At 49.4% G+C, this 12,934-nt stretch overlaps 2 protein-coding genes across 6 annotated transcripts in view; both read right to left on the reverse strand.

The window, feature by feature from the left end:
- Nucleotides 1-686: 686 nt before the first annotated feature.
- On the reverse strand, nt 687-1,556 carry LOC128336581 (myeloid-associated differentiation marker homolog). Its single transcript, XM_053276463.1, has one exon. It carries the CDS (start codon nt 1,554-1,556, stop codon nt 687-689), a length of 870 nt encoding a protein of 289 aa, XP_053132438.1.
- A 3,544-nt stretch (nt 1,557-5,100) lies between these two features.
- Nucleotides 5,101-12,934, reverse strand: part of SEPTIN12 (septin 12) — an 80,704-nt gene continuing 72,870 nt past the window's right edge. For all 5 annotated transcript variants that reach the window (XM_053276944.1, XM_053276943.1, XM_053276945.1 and 2 more), the window contains 5 exons: nt 9,425-9,542; nt 8,728-8,823; nt 7,529-7,625; nt 7,009-7,060; nt 5,101-6,343 (listed from right to left, as the gene is read on the reverse strand). In XM_053276944.1, the coding sequence (XP_053132919.1) occupies nt 6,193-6,343; nt 7,009-7,060; nt 7,529-7,625; nt 8,728-8,823; nt 9,425-9,542 (514 nt within the window). In that variant the 3' untranslated portion in view covers nt 5,101-6,192. The remainder of the gene's footprint in view (nt 6,344-7,008; nt 7,061-7,528; nt 7,626-8,727; nt 8,824-9,424; nt 9,543-12,934) is intronic.

The following is a 12,934-nucleotide window of genomic DNA, read 5'->3' on the forward strand; positions in this document are numbered from 1 at the left end:
AAAAGGTCTAAGATTTCGTGGTGGCATGTTTAGCCATGATAGGCTTCTGGTGTTCTATTCCCTCATTCTCTATGTATGCATTACTACATTCATATCCTATTCTTCCTCCAAGGAGCCCAGAATGGTGAACATGGTTATACTTATCCTCACAAGGTAGGTTAGGCTGAGAGAGAAGCGACTGGCCCAGAGTCATACAATTGGTTTCATGGCTGAACAGGGACTCGGGGGCTTCTTGGACCTAGTTCAACACTCTAACCACTACACCACACTGCTTCACCCCTGCACTCTACTCCCCTTTCTCGCAGTCTTTCCCCTTCCTTATCTCTGGACAGTTGCCATTTCTCTAAACACCTGATACAGGCACTGAAAAGTGGATTTTGCCCTAATCTTTCCCCCCACCCCACCCGGAACAACCATAACCAGGGCCCATAGTGACATTCCTAATGACTCCTAATGATTGATGGGGACTTGGGAGCAGGTCCGTCAAGAATCAAGAGCCATCTCTAGTAATATAGCCCAATCTCAAGGCAAGGGTGGGGGGAAAGCCATACAAAGAACAAAATTCCCAACAAATCAATCCACACCTCAGAACCAGCCCTCAGGCAAACTCTTGGGGCAACCTTTATCCTTACATTCCGGACAAGGCCTGTATCCCAAGTGAGTTCACTTCTCTCCAGCCAAGCAGCCTAAGTGGACGTGGTCACGAAAACCATCTTGGAAGAGTACACCAGGTCCACGAGGTAAGCGATGAAGTTGAAGATCGTGAGGAAGGTCACCCCTAAGCAATTGTTCGCCTGAGGGCATGTGCTACAGATGTGGGGGAACTTCTTGAAGCAATACACTGGCCATACCACGACGGCGGTTATGTACATAAGTGCTGCCAATAAGCTGTACCCCACCATGGCCTTCTCCAGCGGGAAGGGCAGGGACCCCAGGCAACGTCCAATGCTGAGGATGATAATCAGCAGTGTGACAATGAAGCAGATGCAGTAGACCGCCAGGCACCACTGAAGTCCAGCATAGTTCCTATAGATTCTTCCATAGTCCGCCAGGGAGAAGATGAGACAAGCCACGTAGGCTTCGAACACCTTCAGGAGGCCTGGGATGGTGGACAGAAAGCTGCTGATCTCTCCCCACTTGGCTCGGGTCAAGCCCACTTCGACAGCGTAGGCGATGAAGCAGAGGCAAGACATGGCGGTGGCAGCCCCCTCGTAGCTGCAGTCGCGGCTTCGGCAAGCATTGGGTATGTAGACCGAAGGATAGATGATGGACGTGGAGAAGATCATGAGAGCAGCCAGCATGGAGAAGGCGGAGGTGAAGTCGGCCCAGGAGATGGGCAGTGCCTGGGCCAGGCCGATGAGTTCCAGAAGGATGATGAAGACGGAGACGGAGAAGCAGAAGCACCATGTAAACATGCACCACACGCCATTGGAGCCCTGGTAGCTGTGGTGGACGGCCACCAGGCTGAAGGCGGTGCAGGAAAGGAAGATCTCAAAGAACCGCACGATCCCCACTGGCGAGATCAGGGAGCGGGGGTTGGGCTCGAGCGTTGGCATGGTGCCCCTGCCGCAGAGGAGCTGCGGCCTCCCAACGTGCTGGCACCGGGATGGAGCGTCGCTTGGTACAGGGCGAGGAGCTGGAGTGAGACCAATGAGCTGGCAACCGAGTGTGTGTGGCACAGTCTGAGACGCACGCCCAGCTGGGGTGGATACAATTGGCTCTCCCTCCTTGGCTAGGGGAGGACATTGGGCCACGAGTCGCCAATCAGAGGGGCAGGTGGTGACGGGACGTTTTCTGCCTTTGTGGAACTCAGAGGAAATATGAGGAGAGAACACACCCTATAGAGCTCAACAGCCACCAGAATCGTTCTACACGGCCCCTCCCTCCTGGGTGCTTGCTGTTCAAACTCTCTTAAGACAGGTGTGTTGTTTCTGGAAGACAATACTTTAGGCTGTGTTCTGCCACTGCACCAGGAAGCTGTGTGTGTGTGTGTGTGTGTGATGGAGGGGTGGGGAGAAACTGGGTTTGGATGTCGAAACCTTGGGTTTCATGCTTCTCTTCGCCCAGCTCAGGAAACCTGTGCAGGGCAGCTGGTAGATGATTAATGAGAGAGGCGATTAAAAAGTAACCTTGCCCTGGCTGAGTGGCATCTCCATAGCTACAGGTAACAAACAATGTTGGGGTTCTTGTAGCTCAGAGTTTCTCAACCTTTTAAAAAACCCCACCAGAGTATACTTTATACTTTCTGCCTCAAACATTCAGCTCAGGGACCTCATAGAGATTTTGAGTGTGTTTGATTGTAAATGTGTGTGTGAGTACGCACACATGAATGTAAATGCTACAGTTATGAGAGGCTACTCCAGGCACTGGCTTACATCCAGACTCTGTTACTCAGGAGTACTCCCACTGAAATTCATAGGAGAAGCAAACTTGTCCCATTAATCTCAATCAGGCTTATGAGTAACTAAGCGTGGATGTGAGCCGGTGATTGGAATAGCCTATCTCCCTAACTGCAAAAATTAAATTGGAATTTCTTTAATTAGTATGTATGTATGTATGTATGACATTTCTATACCACCCCATCCAAGAGCTCTGGGCGGTGCTTTGTATATGTCAGAGAGAGAGAGAGAGAGAGAGAGAGAGATATGTTATAGTTGTGAGATGGGCGGCTATCCCAGTCAGTGACTGGTTTACAACCAGTTTAAGTTACATAAGCAGGCTTATTGAAATTAACGGGACAAGTATATTTGCCCCATTAATTTCAATGGGCGTACTGAAGCCTGTCAATCAGGCTGTGAGGAGGGGTATACTGAGCTTCAGCACATAGCCAGCCAATCCGGAGCAGAGGAGGAGGGTCTTCACCCTCCTCCCTCGCCTTCTGCAGTGGACACATCGCTGAGGATGCATTGGCTTCAAGCCAGCAGTCCTCAGATGGGAAACAAACAGCGTGGTTGCAGTTTGAGGAATCAGGAGGGCTCTGACTGAGCACCCCCTGAGTATTCTTCAAATACCCATAGGGGTACAAGTACCACCTGCTGGCAACCTATGGTCTACACTGTCTGGCAGTAGCTCTCCGGGATTTTAAACTGGGGTTTCTAGAGATGCCAGGGATTGAATCTGAGACCTTCTGTATGCAAAGTGGGTGCTCTGCCACTGAGATATGCCCCCCCACCCCAGTAAAATTCTCCCGAAAGTATACATAGAATAGCAGCCTATATCTACTTACTCTGTAATAGCTTGTAGGGTATGTGCAAATCAATTTGAATTCGAACAGACTTGACTCAAATCTGAATGATTTGAGTGATTCAAATTTGAATCAGATCACTCTTAAAAGGGCAATTTGGTTCCAACTCCGATGGAATTTTTGAATTTGGATTCGAAGTTATTTGAGAGTCATTAGGCACCGTAAAAAAAAAAAAAACCCATTCAGGCCTACTGATTGGTTTTTAAAAGCACCAAAACAGGGTCAAATTTATTCAAATCCAACTCAAAATCGAATCGAATGTTCAAACCAGATTCGAATTTGATTCGGATTCAAAATGAATTTTCGGAATTCGGTTCAAATGTGAAACGAATTGAAAAATTCATTCTGTAGCTTGTCCTGCTCTGACTTCTGATGAAGGATGTGCTAATAAACAGATCATAATTTTTTAAAACACCAAAATACCAACCATGCAATGCTTAATGTGCGTGTGTGTGCACACGGTGGGTGGGGGGAGACTCTGCTACATAGATCAAATTTGTAGCAATGAATGTGGCCATTTGTACTTTGGAAGGGTGTATGATGAGAGGTAGGAAAACCTCCACGCCCAGCCTGCCTTACATTCTTTCAACAACAGGGCATCTGGGCAGACCCAGTTTCCCCAAAGCCTCCTTTGTTCTCAGAGCACATAAGGGTGTTTGCAACTACCAAGCCCAGATATGGCAGAACAAAGAAATCCGTTTATTTCAGGGATTGGTGTGGCTGATTAAAACACCTGGAATTTTTTTTTTTAAGGGAGTTCTAAGCAGGTTATGGAATGCGGTTCTTGTGTCTTCTCTGCAACAGGTTGCATAGCTATGAAAGATAGAGTGGGCTTGACTTGCTCTCCCCGCAGACGATCAGGCAGCTAGTCCTGGGTGGCCAGATCAGCCGCCCACACGATTACCCGCTCCGTCACTGAGCTGGTTGGGGCGGTGGGGATTGGGGCCCTCCCGGCCCCCGGATGTCCCAGAATGCCCTACGCAAATGCACGGGAGGCTGCTGGGAGGTTTGTTGTTGCCTCCCCATTGGGGGGTCTCCTTGTGTGTTGCCATGTGCGGAGCCACAGCACAGCGACATACAATCACGTAAACGGGGTTAGTGGAGCATGTAACCTCATTTGGGGGGGCAATTAAGCAAGCTTGCTACCGGGAGCCACCCGGGCTCCCCTTACCCAGATTTCTGTAGATCGTGAGAATAACCTCATATTGTACTGTGGCTGGGTTCACACAGTCACACGGATCCTGATGAAATGTTAATCAGGATTAGTGAGCCTAGCAGAGCTGATTATGTGAATGGCAAATTTCAGCGCAATCCTGGCCAAACTGCTCAGCCAACCAAACCTAACTCCAGATTGTGAGAATCAGCCCATCATGCAGTCGGCAGAGTGGAGCCTTCAGTCATGCATAACACTGTGGTCTGTTCACACAATCATTCAAACCTAGGTTTAATGTTGGTTACTGACATTAGTGTGACTGTGTGACCCCACACCAAGGCGAGAATCTCTGGTTCTTCTCAGGCCATAAGACACCTTGGTGTGGGTTCACACAATCACACGGATGTTGGCAACTCACATTAATCCTAGACTTGAATGGTTGTGTGAACCAGACCAGGGTATGTGTGTGTGGCAGTGTGGGTGGGATGAGAGTTCCATCAGGAATCTTTGGTATCAAATTTAGGAGTATTTCATTACTGAAATCTTGCAGGAGAAGGAGTTTCCAGTGGCCTCTGGGTGAAGGTTTGATATTTGCAATGCATACTCAAGTTTGGCCTCTTTCCCCACAGTAACACAACCCCACCGTCCTTTCCCCCACCCCGCACTCTACTTTAAAACAGGATTAAGAACACACCAGGCCATAAAATCTCTAAGTTGCTCTTTAATGTGTTAAACTGGAGATGCAGAACCCACCACACAGATCTCTGCCCGGGACTGTCAAATCTCAAAGCGTGGTCCTCATCCTGGGGACTAATCAGTTCCCCATCGTCCTCTTCCATCACGAATGGGCCGGCTGGGAAATGTTGGCCTCTGGGTTTCTTCTCTCAAATCCCAGTCCTTTGGGGGTGGGAGCCAGCAAGAGGGAGCTTTGCAGCAGTCAGACAGGAGTACAGGCAGAAGTGGGCTCTTCTGCCCGGCTGTGTCTCTCCCAGAAGCTCTTGCCAGTACCTCTCTCCCCCCATAACAAATGAAGATGAGTCCTAAAAGTGGCTCCCATGGGAATGCTAGAGGCGTCCCTGGAACGGTGGTGTTGACTGTTACAGCTGCTACAGTCCTAACCTCAGAGAGTTAGGAACAGAGCTTCCTCTCTGCTCTTGGGAGTGGTTGGGCATAACCCTTCGTGCAAAGGAGACCCCTTTTTTGTATCACCCACCCCCCAATCCCCCAAGGAAGCACGACGGGGGCTGTCTTAGCACTAGCCAAACCTGTCCAGTGAGTAACAAAAGATGAAACGTGTAAGGGTAAGATCTAGGGAAGGACTCCGACACTTCCTAGGGCGTGCCCGGATGAGTCAGGGGGTCAGATAAAGTCGTGAGTGGATGTCCTAAGTCTGGGAAGGGTGCCCAGCCCCTGGACAGCAAGGAGGTCACCTTGATACCTGGCTGAGAATCAGAAATCCAGGTGTAGGCCAAGGTACTGTAGCTGCTCAGGTAAGATGGCCAGGGTCAGGTGGGGCGAAGGTGGCTGGGGTGTCCTCTCCTCTCAGATGCTGGGAGGTTGATGCTGCTAGGAAGACAAATGGAAGGACCGTGTCCAGCAATGAGGCTGAGATTGCAAAGTGAGAGGTGCAACTTAGGAGAGAGGAGATCAGGGCAACGGGGTGGGGTCTCTCTTAGGAACTCTGCTCCGGTTGATCTCAGAAGACGCACACACAAAAATTAGTCCATCAAATTTACGTGGGGGCTGGGGGAAGCTGGGGAGAGGCAGGCAGGAGAGGCCAGGCTGTGCCTGCAGCTCAAAGGTGACTCTCCGGCTCTCCGTTGATGGAGTTCAGCGCCAGCCGCTCGCCGCCCTTCGCCCCCAGGTTGCTCTCGCTGAGGCGTCGCATGCGGTATTGCTCATAATGGATGCTGTGGGTGATGTCTTTGAGATCTTGGAGATGGGACCTGGCAAAGGGACATCAGCGGTTGGATCAGCTTTGCAAGCAAAGGTTTCGGACAGACCCCCCCCACCCCCAATATCTGGCTGCTTCCTTCCTGTTCTCCATCGTCCTGGCCCCAATCCTTCCCACCTGCCCCAGAAAAGAGCAGTGGATGTTATAGACATTACAGTAGGAGAAGCTTCCGACCGATTCGGGAGCTGGGTGTGCTGTCGATTTCGGATTGTGTGCTGGATAAAAACAAGATCGGAGGCGGGGATCTGGAGCATCAGACAAGCCCCACCTGGGTAAGACGAGCATGCCCGACCCAGAGTCTGTCCCCAGCTTCTGAACAGGGTAGCGGGGAAATTGCCCTACCCAGTTGGGGCTTGACTGACGAGGAGGCTCCCCACCTCTGACCTCGTTTTTATCTAGCACATGACCAGATTGGGAGGGCGCCCCGCTCCCAAATTAGGCTCGGCAGGGGATTGGCAGGAAAACAGCACAAAGGGAAAGGATCCCCCTCCGCCTTCCCCGAGGCCCCAACCCAAATTGAGCCCCTCGCCTCCTCATGGCTCCATTTGGTTTAGAAAAGGAGTTGGGCAACCCTAAGCAGACTGTGTGTAGAATGCCCCATGGGGTTTGGCATGGAGTCTGTCCCCGCCCCGCTTGGAGGGCCAGGTCGCAGCTCACCGGATCAAGAGGTCCCGCAGCAAAGGAAACTCGCAGTGGGCCGGGTTCTCCACTGGAAGAGAAGAACAAAAGGGACGGCTGAGCTCCTGGCAGGGGGAAACTGGCTGAGCATCTTCTAGGGCAACTGTCAGCTGGGGGGGGGGACAAGTGGGGAAATGTCCAGAGGAGCAAAAAAGACATACTGAGCCAGGCTGAGTGTGGCAGGGGTACCAGCAGCTTTTTCAAACCTTCAAACCAGAACGGGAAATCCCGCAGCAACACGTGAGAACAGAAAAGGACCCCTGGCTGGATCTGACCCGAGGTCCATCTGATCCAGTTTTCTGTTCCCATCAGCAGCCAGACTAATGTTCTCGGGAAGCCCATAACCCGGACAACAGCTCTCCCGGTTTGCACCCGGCACCTGGCATTTGGTTCTGGCCCACTGGGGCCTTTGATTTATGCACCCGCTGCTCTTGTGGGGTGCACAGCCGCGCTGGGGAGGCTCCTTCGGGGCACCCCCTGGCGTCTCAGATGAAGTTACCTTCAATGATCCCCCACTTGGTCTTGCGTCCCAGGACCTTCTTCCCGTTCGCCTGGTGCTCCTTGTCTGCTCCCACCACCGCAAAAGGGATTTTCTCCTGCATTAAGGGAAGGGGAGAGGCTGATCCAGAGTAGGTCAAGCAGGTCATGGCCCTCCTGGGGGGCTATTCCTATCTGCTGCTGCTCCTACAGGAACATTTTCCCCTCCGCTCCCCCATTCTAATTACTCCACTATCTCCTTCTTGGATTAGTTCACACGGAGAATCTCAACCAATCAGGGATCACGTAGTGAAAGAGGGTGTGATGTCACAATGCTACATAGCCCATCAGATCTGGCAGTGTGATGACATCAGGGAAGGCAATAGGAGTAGACAGCTGAGTGTGAGGGCAATGCTTTATGAATATTCATTAATAATAATAATAATAATAATAATAATAATAATTTGATTTCTATACCGCCCTTCCAAAAATGGCTCAGGGCAGTTGACACAGAGAAATAATGAATAAATAAGATGGCTTCCTGTTCCCAAACGGCTCACAATCTAAAAAAGCCCCATAAGAGAGACGCCAGCAACAGTCACTGGAGGTACTGTGCTGGGGGTGGAGAAGGCCAGCTACTCTCCCCCTGCTAAATAAAGAGAATTGTCACATTAAAAGGTGCCTCTTTGCCAAGTTAGCAGAGGTTATGAATAAGCAAATGCTTCCGAAGTAATCACTAATAACACGTGTATGTGTGTGTGAAACACTGCCAAAAATGTTACTAAAAAAGAGTGCACACTTCATTTTTATTGTTCAGTTTTTTATACTGCCTTTCATAAGACATCCCAAGGCAGTTCAGTTCAATGCTACACATGGTTCCATCCAGCCCCTCTCAGATAGAGCTGGTCTTGTGGTAGGGTCTGTGGCAGGGTCTGCCCTGGCTTGCATTTGAATGGGAGACCACATGTGTGAGCACTGGAAGATATTCCCCTTAGGGGATGGGGCCGCTCTGGGAAGAGCACCTGCCCGCTTGCATGCAGAAGGTTCCCTCCCTGGCAGCATCTTCAAGATAGGGCTCAGAGAGACTCTTGCCCGTAACCTTGGAGAAGACATTGCCAGTCTGTGTAGCCAATACTGAGCGAGATGGACCAAGGGTCTGACTCAGTAAGTGGCAGCTTTCTATGTTCCTAATTTCTTGCCTGCCAAATTTGCACCACTCACCCGGATTTTGTTATTGAGGAGCCTGTCATCTGGGTCGTCATCAAAGGCCTCCTGGGGATAAACGTGGATTCCATGGGCCTTCAAATCTTTCTGGATCTGCAGGGATAAAATGATTGGCTTAGAGACCAAAGAAGTAGCTGTCCCACTTCTGGATTGGGAGTGCAGCCCCTTCACTGGTAGGATGAGGTAGGCAAATACCCACCTGACTAGATAGGCTTATGTTCAAAGCAGATTCAACAAGGTTCTCCCCACCAATGCCTTTTGACTTTGTCTAGAATCTAGACCCCAAGTGACCTTGTGCTACTGGGATCCCCCACACCAGAGGAACCCGAGCTAGTACTCCAATCATGACCCGAGGATACAACCCTGCCTTCATCCTCTGACTCAGAAGAGTCCCAAGGCCCCTTTAAGGAACAGCGCCTTTCTGGGAAAGGGATGGGGCCAATTCACCCTGCCTGGGCAGCAGTTATAAAATCTGGTTGTCTGCTAAGATGCTGGAGCAACGTTCCTTCTATGTCGCTATGCCCAGCTCTTGTTTCCTTGCTCTGACTGAGCTTCTGACTCTTGCCCTCAGAAGTGTCCAAGGTCTGGCATACTCATGGATCCCTGGCTTGATGGTGACCCTGCCTGGGCCTGGAATAGGAGAGCGTGCCACTCTCCCACTACGGGAACTGTGTGGCTCCCTCAGCACTCTTACCCTCTGTTTGAATTCGGCTCGCTCCTCTAGGGTCAGGGTGTCCGCCTTGGCAATTACTGGCACTACGTTGGTGATCTTGCTGAGCCTCCTCATGAACTCCAGGTCCAAGGGACGCAGCCTGTGGGAGGAAACATAGAGAGACTCACTCACAGTAGTGATGTGAAGGCACTGGATGGCAGCAAAGCCTGGGCCTCTGCATACTTACGGGTAGAGATGTGCAGGAAACAAATTTTTCTATTAATTTTGAATTTGAACCGAATTCTGAAAATTTGTTTCGAAGTTGAATCAAATTCGAATCTGGTCAAAAATTTGATTCAAATTTGAATCGATTCAACTCTGTTTTGGCACCTTTTAAAAACCAATCAGGGGGCCTGAATGGGTTTTAAAAGGTGCCGAATGGTACTACATGTGAGCACTGTACGATATTCTCCTTAGGGGATGGGGCCGCTCCGGGAAGAGTACCTGCCTGTTTGCATGCCGAAGGTTCTAAATTCCCTCCCTGGCAGCATCTCCGAGATAGGGCTGAGAAAGACTCTTGCCTGTAACCTTGGAGAAGCCGCTGCCAGTCTGTGTAGACAATACTGCACTAGATAGACATATGGTACAAGGCAGCTTTCTGTGTTCCTGTCTTCCAAACCCAGTGGGTTCCTAACCTTGTACATGGTTTGTGGGAGGCTCTGATCCTTTGTATTTAAAGCAACAAGAGTGAAATGTAACTTATTCCACTTACGAGAGCTACAGGCATGCCGATCTGGTTTTATAGCATATGGCTGGATCTTTATATTAAATGGATACAAGAAGGCCCATGATCTCCTGAGCTGGCTGTCCCATGTTTGCCCTAAAGTCAGAAGATTCTAACCTTGCCTGCTGAAAGCCTTATGGGATGTTGGAAAGCTTGCTGAGTCCTCTAGAGGGATTTTAGTTGGTCATAATAAAGGAAACTTTACTTGGCTACTATGACTTTAGGAAACAAAGAAAATGGGGGCTATTTTGGCAATTTTCAGCAAGGGGCAACTCACTAGCACTTCTCTGGGTTGACAGCCATCTTTTTAGCTTCCTCGGAACGTCCCTCGGAACACGGCTGTGTCAAGATGTTGCATCATTCTGAGGGACATTTTGGGGAAATCAAAATGGCGGCCATCATTCAAATGGAGGACTGGTGAGTTTCATTTCCCTATTCCTGAAATTTGTCCCTATTTTCCATTTTGTGAAAGGGGGGCAATTTTGTCCCCCCTTGCCTACGAAACCCTCCTCAACTTCCCGCAAAGTCCTCTTTGAGAACTTCACCTTGGAAAGTTGAGAACTTTCAGCCCAGCCTTAATTATAACAAAGAATAGAACTTGTCCGCATGACATAAGTTTTCAGCATCCTAAAGTGATAGCAATTGCCCATGGGGAGGAAGAATCCTCCTCAAGTGACGAGGCAGGGAACCTTTCATACGCCAGGGAAGAATTTGTTTCTTTAATCTGCTTTCAGGCTGTACCACCCCCGACCCTCCACCCCCACCACACACCCCTTCAACTAACACAGGTGCATGTGAGCAGATGGACTAGAAACTTGAGTAGACTTACTTTGCACCAACTTCTCATTTAAAGCTGTCCTTTCCCCCAACAATGCCCTATAAGCATGGCCACTCTTATAATTATTGTCATTATGTTATTCTAGTGGTCTGTCCCCAGGACACTGGCAAAGCTGGTCCCACCCGAGCTAACAGGGTGTTTGAAACAGTCTGTTTTGCTCTCTCTGCTCTCAAGCTTTGAAGTGTTAATGCCCTCTTCTGCCACTAGGTGCCGCTATTTCCTGTGGGTTTATAAGGCTGTACAACACAGTCTGTATTTAACCTGGAGGCCGCCTCAGTGCTCCAGAGGCAGCTCCAGTTAAAACTGGTGTTTTGGGTAGCCAAGACAATTCAATTTAGCCCAATTCTGTTATGAGCCCCGCCGCCTATTGAGATCACCCAGGGAGGTCCATCTGCAGTTGCCAGCCGGAGGCCTTGGAATGCACTCCCTACTGAAATAAGAGCCTCCCCATCTCTGGCAGCTTTAAAAAATTTTCTAAAGACTGGATATCATCCAGGCTTCTAATTAGACTTCTAGAATTCACCATTGTTTTGAAATTGTTTTAACACCACCACCACCACCACCACCACCAACAACAACAACAACAACAACAACAACATTTATATACCGCTTTCCAACAACAGTTTCCAAAGCGGTTTACATAAATAAATAAATAAATAAATAAATAAGATGGATCGCTGTTCCCAAAGGGATCTCAATCTAAAAAGAAACATAAGCTAGACACCAGTAACAGTCACTGGAGGTACTGTGCTGGGGGTGGATAGGGCCAGTTACTCTCCCCCTGCTAAATAAAGAGCATGACCATGTTAAAAGGTGCCTCTTTGCCAAGTTAGCAGGGGAAGGCTTTAATGTTTGTTTTATTCCGTGCAGTTTTATTGTAAACCACCCAGAGTTTGGGGCAATATATACATATGCTCAATAAATAAATAATAAAGAACATTTGAATGGTGGCGAATACCCTGCTAACAGGGCAAAGAAGCACCTTTTAAAGCGGTGATTCCCTTATGTTTAGTAGGGGGAGAGTAATGGGCCCAATTCACCCCCAGCACAGCATCCTACCGGTGCCTGTTGCTGGTGACTACCTTATGTTCCTTTTTAGACTGAGAACCCTTTGGGGACAGGGAGCCATCTTATTTATTTACCTTATTTTTCTATATAAACCGCTCAACTTCTATTGAAAAGCCGTATATAAGTAGTAGTAGCCACCTAATGAGGCAGTGGGGAGGTAACTTGCCTAGTGAGCAAGAGGTGGCTGGTTCGAATCCCCAGTGGTATGTTTCCCATAGTCTAGGAAACACCTATATCGGGCAGCAGCGATATCGGAAGATGCTGAAAAGCATCATCTCATACGGCGCGTGAGGAGGCAATGGCCAACCCCTCCTGTATTCTACCAAAGACAACCCCAGGGCTCTGTGGTTGCCAGGAGTTGACATCGACTCGACAGCACAACTTTACTTTAGTAGTAGTAGTAGCTGGCCGCTCTCTGGCCTCTGTACTTATCAGATGGGGCTTTCTTTCTTTTTTGCTCCTGGAAGCAAGGGAGAAGTGGGTGTCATATAAGACTAGCAACAGAAATGCTTGATCCTCTCTGTTAATTTGCCTTTGCTATATATAAGGCCAGGCTCAGCAAAGACCTGCATTTATGTCTGGCCTGCTGTAAACACAGATGGGTAGAGGCACAAGTTACAGGGTCTGATTGGGCAGAAGATAACTTCCTGTTTTGGGGGACTGGGTTGTAGCTCAGTGGAAGAGCATCTGTTTTGCATGCAGAAGGTCCCAGGTTCAATTCCTGGCGCAGATTTCTGAGCGCCTCAGTACCACACCAGGAAATGTGGTGGGGTAGTACAGGAGCAGCTTTACTCGTGCGTAAAGGTACTGCTCCCTGCCCTGCCAAAACGATTCGGTGGGTTGCAAATATGTGATTCGGTGC

Source organism: Hemicordylus capensis, chromosome 13, assembly GCF_027244095.1.
Source record: "Hemicordylus capensis ecotype Gifberg chromosome 13, rHemCap1.1.pri, whole genome shotgun sequence".
Lineage (NCBI taxonomy): Eukaryota > Metazoa > Chordata > Lepidosauria > Squamata > Cordylidae > Hemicordylus > Hemicordylus capensis.

Bases quoted from the DNA above. Each gene is read 5' to 3' on its own strand.
- LOC128336581 (XM_053276463.1), bottom strand. From the start codon at position 1,556: ATGCCAACGCTCGAGCCCAACCCCCGCTCCCTGATCTCGCCAGTGGGG.